This window comes from Triticum aestivum, chromosome 4A (genome assembly GCF_018294505.1).
Source record: "Triticum aestivum cultivar Chinese Spring chromosome 4A, IWGSC CS RefSeq v2.1, whole genome shotgun sequence".
NCBI lineage: Eukaryota > Viridiplantae > Streptophyta > Magnoliopsida > Poales > Poaceae > Triticum > Triticum aestivum.
The window spans coordinates 718015539-718023657 of record NC_057803.1 but is presented as its reverse complement, the minus strand read 5'-3'; the positions used below and the strand labels follow the sequence as shown (position 1 = coordinate 718023657).

At 43.2% G+C, this 8119-nt stretch overlaps 1 protein-coding gene across 2 annotated transcripts; it reads left to right on the top strand.

Moving 5' to 3' along the window:
- The first annotated feature begins 634 nt into the window (after positions 1–634).
- LOC123083372 (methionine S-methyltransferase) lies at positions 635–6802 on the top strand. 2 transcript variants are annotated; one of them, XM_044505431.1, is made up of 13 exons: positions 649–940; positions 1143–1417; positions 1696–1874; positions 2078–2284; positions 2367–2462; positions 2739–2927; positions 3110–3298; positions 3377–3613; positions 3741–3875; positions 4002–4322; positions 4451–4630; positions 4956–5957; positions 6228–6801. In XM_044505431.1, the coding sequence occupies exons 3-13, from the start codon at positions 1722–1724 to the stop codon at positions 6528–6530; spliced, it is 3012 nt and encodes a 1003-aa protein (XP_044361366.1). In that variant the 5' UTR covers positions 649–940; positions 1143–1417; positions 1696–1721; the 3' UTR covers positions 6531–6801. The 2 variants fall into 2 exon arrangements, with proteins under 2 accessions (XP_044361365.1, XP_044361366.1); XM_044505430.1 differs by lacking the exon at positions 1143–1417 and having other exon boundaries at positions 635–940; positions 6228–6802.
- The last annotated feature ends 1317 nt before the right edge of the window (positions 6803–8119 follow it).

The window sequence follows — 8119 nt, the reverse complement described above, 5'->3', positions numbered from 1 at the left end:
GGAACCCGTGCTACTGCTAGGCATTAGATTCGTGCTACTGCTAGGCTTTTCTTTATTAGTGCGTACGCGAGTTTTCGAGCGAAAACTTCGCGTTATCGGGTGTTGGCACCGACGGCGGCCAGCTTGCTTTCTAAAGAAGTCATCGTGGGTCTCGTGCTTGTGCCAAGCTTTGGGTGACAACCTTTGTCTGTTTGCTCGGACTCGACAGCGGCAATGTTTTCCACCGTCGCCCTCTTTGGGGTGTTGTCGTGAAGTTCAGCCATCGTCGGTTGGGCCTCAACGAGGTGTTAGGCTTATTCTCGGCTCATGTTGTATCTTTTGATCTGCTTTGTAAGAGTACCTCCACACACCTTTTGAGTAATAACGGCGGGCAGGTTGATCTTATAAAAAAATTCAAAATGAAGAAGTGATTCACTACATATACAGTAGTAATGATTTATGAGAAATAAAAAGGTGTCTTGCTAAAAAAAGAAATAGAAAGTGTTTGGGGGCATTTTCGACTTTGGGCCATGTTGTAGGCAGAAAAATAAAGTCTGCGCTGGCCGCTGGGTCTCTTCTCTCTTCGGTCAGCCACCACCGAGTTGTATATTAGTTGACCTGGTCAGTGGTCACACACACGCACTGTCGACAGCGGTCTGCCTGGACCCACCCAAATCGAATTTTCCGTGAGACCTTGAGACGGGAATGGCGGCGCCGGCGAGCCCTGGCGAGGACATGGACGTGGAGGTGGAGGCCTTCCTGGCGTCCTGCGCAGCGTCCGCGTACGGCGCCGCCGAGGCCCTGCTCCGGCGCCTCGACGCCCCCGCCTCCCGCGCAGCCGCACGGCGCCTCCTCGGAGCCGTGCGCCGCCGTTTCACGGATCCAGCCGCCGGACAGGACTGCCTTCGCGCCTTCAACTTCCGCATCATCCCCGACGACCCGCAACTACAACAACAACAAGGTCCTCTCCTCTCCTCCCTACCCTTGGCCGCTTGTCGACTTATCCGCGGTTAATTTGTGAAGATTAGAGACAGAATTATCTGGGTTCTTTTTTCCATTTTTCTTTTGAGGCGAGCGATGCTTTATCCACCAGAAGTTTATACTAAGTAGTAGTACTATACTGTCTGCTGAGAAACTTCTTCTGATTTCTTTGTTTTTGGCAGAAGCAAAGCAATCCTGCCTAACCTATCGTCGTAATTAACAATGATGAACAGCCATAGATTAAAATCGCGGGAGAAACAATTTCACGGCGGCCTCTCCCAACAGCTATAGCGGCCGCCATAGCGGGCAATTGCGGCAAATAGCGGAAATTTTTCTGGTGGAAGAGATGATTCCTAGAGGGTTTTGCTATTGGTTGAGCCATTTATAGGGATTTGTGGAGGATTTCGTGACAGCAACCATAGCGTAGCGGCGAGGCTCTCGGGCAGCTATAGCGCAGGTATCACGGCTATTTTGCGGGCTATTTTAATCTATGTGAACAGCATTAAAATGTTGTATCTTTGTGTCTACTGCGACAAGCCGACAAGTGCAATTTGCAAGACTCTTACTTACATTTTCTCCTGATTGAGTTTGCTATGTGTATTTATAAATAAAAAAAATTATTAATTGCTTCATGTATTATCTTTGGTTGACACAATGTAATTGGTAAGCACTTCCATTGTTGTTTGATAACAAATTTGCTTCCCATAACTTGATGGATTAATCAACTGCTTCTAGGATTTCGGCAAATAACAACGATCGAGATGCCTGGCATTTTTGTTCCTTGCTCCGCCGCGTTCTACGAGGGCCTCGGACAGCAACCGGATTCCATTTTCAGGGACAAGACAGTAGCAGAGCTGGGATGTGGGAATGGATGGATGTCCATTGCACTTGCACAAAGGTGGTCTCCTTTCAAGGTTGGTATCTCTTCTTCTGTCGCTCGATACTTTATCTTGCTCCAAGCGTGTTAGACAAGTGGGAGTTGTAGCAATTAACATCTTTACTCAGGTTTCATGACTTTTGGCCCATAGTCAGTGTCCTTTGAAAACAAGGGGATGACAAGTTATATTTTTGGGATTTTGTCAGAAAACGAAGCTGAGCATTGTTTGTTTCTTCCCAGGTCTATGGTCTGGATATAAACCCAAGAGCTATCAAGATTGCACGGATAAACCTTTACTTGAATGCACTAGACGATGATGGTCTACCAATCTACGACGGGGAGGGGAAAACTTTGCTTGACAGAATTGAGTTCCATGAGTCGGATCTTCTTTCTTGCTGTAGAGACAGCAAGATAGAGCTTGATTGCATTGTTGGATGCATACCACAGGTATGGTCAGCTGTTAACATCTTTGGTGAAAGCAAGTTGTTGCAGACCAGATTTGAAGAAACATACTTTATCTGTTTTTCAGGTTCTTGACCCCAATCCAGAGGTGATGCCAAATATTAAAATTAACACTTCAAGTGAGGAGTTCTTGTACTCTCTGTGCAACTACTGTTCCTTTCAGGTCAGTTGAAAGACATCTTCTATGTGTCTAGAAAATGTGTTGACATGTGATTTGTTCTCCAAGCTCGTCTAAACAAATGACTGATGGACTATGGAATTATTAGTATCTGTAATATTCACTTATGATCTGTTAGATACAGAGGTTTTGATGCTTTTGTGAATGACACATAGGTCCACTCAAGTTAGTATGTCTTATGATTGCTGTGTGCTGTTCCAATTTCCTTTTTTGGGGGGTTTGTTGTGCTTTTAAACTTATTGCATATTTTACTGCATACAGGGTGTTGTTGAGGACCAATTTGGCCTTGGGTTGATTGCTCGTGCAGTTGAAGAAGGGATAGCTCTCATAAAGCCTATGGGTATCATGATATTCAGCATGGGAGGCCGACCGGGTCAAGTTTTATGTGAACGCTTATTTTTACGCCGTGGATTTCGCATCAATAATCTCTGGCAATCAAAACTTATGCAGGTGAGGGTTCTATGACAGACCAGGTGTTGATTAACCAGCAAATCTTCTGTATGCCAGCATGTCCTTATTTGGTCAACGATATGCACTTCGAGTTGCATTATACTAGCTTTTAATATTTACAGCAGTAGATTACAATGGCATTTTTATGTAGCATCATTACCAAGTAGGTGGGTTCTTTGCAGGCTGCCGACACAGATCTTTCAGATTTAGTTGAAATCGAGAAAAATAGCCCACATCGATTTGAATTCTTTGTGGATCTTGGTGGGAATCAACCTATCTCCGCACGCACAGCCTGTGCATACATGAAATCTGGTGGCTGCGTTTCACATGCTTTGTCTATGTATAGTTGTCATCTTCGCCAGCCCGACCAGGTTTGTGTGTGTCCTTTTTAAATTTATCAAATTATAAAATATAAGGGAGGGGAGACTATTAATGTTGAGTATTTTCAGGTGAAGAAAATATTTGACTTTCTTAAAGATGGATTCCCTGAAGTCAGCAGCTCCCTGGATTTGTCCTTTGATGACAATTCTGTTGCTGATGAAAAAATTTCCTTCCTAGCATACCTAGCTAGCTTTTTGAAAGAGAACAAGTCCAATCCTTGTGAGCCTCCAGCTGGATGTTTAAACTTCCGGAATCTTGTTACTGGATTTATGAAGGCTTACCACCACATCCCGTTAACTCCTGATGTAATACTTGGTGTCTTTTTTCCTTCACAGTTATGCCTGTTTATACTAGAAATTCGTATGACTGACTTGCTTGTTGCATCTATCTTATGCTTCATATCATACTCATTTTTCTTTTCTGGTGCACCAGAATGTTGTTGTATTCCCTTCTCGTGCTGTAGCGATAGAAAATGCTCTTCAGTTGTTCTCGCCCGCGCTTGCAATTGTTGATGAACATCTGACCAGACACTTGCCCAAACAATGGTTAACATCTTCAACAATTGAGGTACTTTGCTCTGCAGCTAGCTTGTGCATTTGAGACAACACTTCTCTGGCGACACATGTCTTTTCCGTGAAGAAAAATAATGGTGACAAGAATGCTGAAGGTACTGCTTTGTTTTTTTTTTTTCAGGAAAGAGCAGATTGTACCGAAGCTGAAAACATAGTGACTGTAATTGAATCACCACGTAAATGTGACTTGCTGATTGAGTTTATCAGGAAACTGAAGCCTCAAGTTGTTGTTACTGGCATGGCTCAGTTCGACACTATCAGCACTGCTGCTTTTGTGAACTTGCTAAACGTAACGAAAGATGTTGGTTCATGGTTATTCCTGGATATTTCAGAGCATCTGGAGTTGTCTCGTGTGCCAAGCTCTAATAGTGTGTTGCGATATCTTGCTGGAAACACCCTACCTTCGCATGCAACTGTACTGTGCGGTTTAGTAAAGAATCAGGTGACATTCAGTGAACCTACAATACCATGTTATATTGATTAGCCTGTAATTTTAATTCAACCTTTTTGTATTCTTACATCTTACTTTGGAAACTTGCTCTAAATGTTTCCGTTTGCTTTATCTTGCAGGTTTATTCTGATCTGGAAGTTGCTTTCACCATTTCTGAACAGGCGGCTTTCAGCGAGGCATTGTCACAAACTGTTGAGCTACTGGAAGGGCACACTTCTGTGATCAGCCAGCAGTATTATGGCTGTCTTTTCCATCAGCTGTTAGCATTTCAAAATTGTGAGCCGCATGCGCAGCAAGAGGTAACCGAACTTCTCTGCAATTACCCACGTCACTCATCCGCACGACGAAATCTGATGTCTAAAAGCATTAGTCACTTCAGCTACTTTTCTTTTTAAAATTTGGAGTAGATCCTCCTTAGTTGGATAAAACCTACTGACATGAACAGCTAAATGTATTACTAGGACATTTTAATGTGTTTTCATCTTATTATTCTGGGTAAAAATGATAATATGGTCAGGAATCTATGGAGTATTGCTCTTCGAAAAAGTGTGGCCTCTGCAATATTTGTGGCCCTATTGTTTGCTTTGGTTCATTGTCTTCTAATTTTTCCTTGCTCTTTTTCAGAGACAACCTGCATTAGTGCTGCCTCAGAGGATGATAGGATTTTCTGATTCTGCCATATCTGCCATAAAAGAAGCTGATTTTTTCCTTCCCGATTCCAAGGAATCTTATGTCATTCATATGGATTTAGATCGCAGCTTCTTGCCGATACCTTCTTCAGTGAAGGCCTCCATTTTTGAAAGCTTTGTTAGGCAGAACATCATGGGTTCTGAAACTGATGTTCGATCCGGCATTGAGAGGCTGTTGAAACGTAACTATAATTACCCGGCGGAATCTGATTCTGAAATTATATATGGTAATACCAGTCCGGCACTCTTCAACAAGCTTGTTCGTCGCTGTGTGCAAGAACGAGGCACCTTCGTTTTCCCCTTGGGCACCAATGGTCATTATGTCTCTGCAGCAAAGTTTCTGAACGCAAACACCTTGACTATTCCAACAAAATCAAGTTCAGGCTTTAAGATTGAACCGAGTGTTCTACAGGACACACTTAATAACGAGGAATTGTTTTCGTTTTCGACGGCTTGGGTGTATATTTCTGGCCCCACAATCAACCCTTCTGGTTTCCTGTACAGTGCCAAGGAGATAGAAGAGCTGCTTTCTATCTGTGCTAGAAATGCAGCTAGGGTAGTGATAGATACCTCCTTCTCTGGTCTGGAGTTCCAAACCGATGACTGGCCCTTCCCTTGTGTCCAGTTCCCATTCGATAGCTGGCCTTGTTGGGATTTAGAAAGATGTCTTGACGCTATGGCTGGCCATGTTGCCCCTGTTTATCTGCTCGGAGAGCTGTCGCTTGAGCTTACCATGGCTGGGCTTAAATTTGGGTTTCTCATCTCGAAAGACCGGTCCTTGGAATATAGTTTCCCAATCTTGAGTCAGCCACATAGCACATTGAAGTACACTTTCAGAAAACTGTTGGGTCTCAAGTACGACTGGGATAAGCATTTCTCTAATCTCATTGCGGAGCAAAAGGAGACACTGAAGGATCGTGCCAACCACTTGATGAAGGTTAGCCTTTTAAAATTCTCTACTCTCCTCTCAGTTTTACTTTTATTTCATCGATGAGGCGTGTTCCCTTCCAAAACCCAGTTCATGGAGAAATCTAAGTAACTTGAGTTTGTGTTGCCAATCAATGCATCCGAAATTTCCGTGCTACTATTTCGCAAAGAAAAGTGATATAACTGCAACCAGAGTGACATGCTTTTGAGCAGGATGCAAACTTTGAGTCAACATATCTGAATACTTTACCCCTTTTGTTTTCTTTTCTGCTATGAACAGACACTCGAGAGCTGTGGCTGGGATGTTGTGGGCTGTCATGGTGGTATCTCGATGCTGGCCAAACCAACCGCCTACATTGGCAAATTATTCAGGGTCAACGGTTTCGAAGGCACGCTCAATGGTTGCAACATCAGGGAGGTGCTTCTTAGATCCACTGGATTGTGTATAAGTAGCAGCACATGGACCGGAATAACAGACTACTGCCGGTTCAGCTTTGCCCTCGAGAGTGGTGAATTCAAGCGGGCAATGGATTGCATAACTCGGTTCAAGGAGTTGGTTCTGGGAGGCTCAGATGAATTGTAACAAGTGCTTTCATCGTCGTGAAAAGTAACAAGGATAAAACCTACAAATGTGATGGCAGCTCCAATTTGGCGCCACAATCCATAATAAATGAGCCTTTTATGAGAGAAATCTTCTCTATTTATTTTGTGACTACCTTGTCTTCTGCGAGATTAGGAACCAAAATCTTTAACGACATTAATGTGTGGCTTGATTAACCCTTCATTCGGTTCAACTTTCTTGTTTTTCATTGTTAGATTCTGACTTTTCACCACTTGCTGCAATTTCTATTGTGGATACGGTAATGGTGGAATATATTTAAGCATTTTTCCTGCATACTTTACCGTAGATACTTGGATACTCTCATTTTTTTTTTGCGAAATCATATGGGAGTTTTATTCCAAACTTATAGGGTTACAATCGAGAGGCAATAAGTCCTCACAACATGGAGGACATCTGCACATCCACACCGCAGTACATGACTCAATACGGCTATAGTTTGCCATACAATCTGCTACCCTGTTTTGAGCTCTACTAATTTTCTGTGGAACAAACTCCCTTTCATTCATCAATGTCTTGATTTCTGCTACTAGGTGTCCATAAGCCGAACAAGACAAGCTATCACTTGAGAGGATTGATAGCGCTTCGGAAGAATCAGATTGCACCATTACTTGCCGTTCTGTATGTTGTAACGCTAGGGCCATCCCCTGCATAAGTGCATGAATCTCCGCCTCCAACGCCTCGTTACAATTAAAAATAACACAGTAGGCAGCAAAAATTACCGATCCGTCGTCACGCCGCAAAATCATACCAACACCCACACTGCCATCCTAAGATGAGTAAGAGCCATCAACAGACAAGGCAGTCCAGTTTGGATACTCTCATTTGGTGGCATTTCATATCGTACCCATTTTTCTTTTTGTACATATGCTATGTATAAACTTTAGTAATCTACTCCTTCCGTTCCTAAATACTTGTCTTTCTAGAGATTTTAACAAGTGACTACATACGGCGCAAAATGAGTGAATCTACACTTTAAAATATGTCTACATACATCCGTATGTTGAGTCCATTTGAAATGCCTAGAAAGACAAGTATTTGGGAACGGATGGAGTATAAAACAACGTCAGAATTAAGATAAAAAATCTCCCCTCAACTCCTAGTGTTAATATGTCGTAGAGAAGTGCATATTTTCAACCCTGAACTCTAGGGCTAGTTTCATCTATAACCCTAAACTATGAAATCGATTAAACTACACCCTCAAACTATTAACACCGGTTAAATTACCCCCCCTCGGACGGTGGCAACGTGGTTTTTTGTGATGTTGCAACTCAGTTGACTAGTCAATATTGATGGTCCCACATGCCATAGTAAACATATATTTTTCCTCGTCCCGCTCTTTTTAGGAGTAGAAGCTCGATGGACTACCCGCATTTCCTCCCGTCCACGTCATGCTTCCGGGTTGACCAACCTTTGCCTCATCCTTTCACCGAGCACAATGCAGCACCGTGGAGAAGCTCGGGCTTGAGGTTGTGGCCATCCGATTTGGAGAAGACTGCAACACCATGGTGCACGGGTGGTTGTGTCGTTGTGGTGACGGTCCTTGGTGCGGT

Bases quoted from the DNA above. Each gene is read 5' to 3' on its own strand.
- LOC123083372 (XM_044505430.1), top strand. From the start codon at position 685: ATGGCGGCGCCGGCGAGCCCTGGCGAGGACATGGACGTGGAGGTGGAG. The intron at 1,875-2,077 runs GTTGGTATCTCT...GTTTCTTCCCAG, and splicing joins AAAGGTGGTCTCCTTTCAAG to GTCTATGGTCTGGATATAAA. The intron at 5,958-6,227 runs GTTAGCCTTTTA...TGCTATGAACAG, and splicing joins GTGCCAACCACTTGATGAAG to ACACTCGAGAGCTGTGGCTG.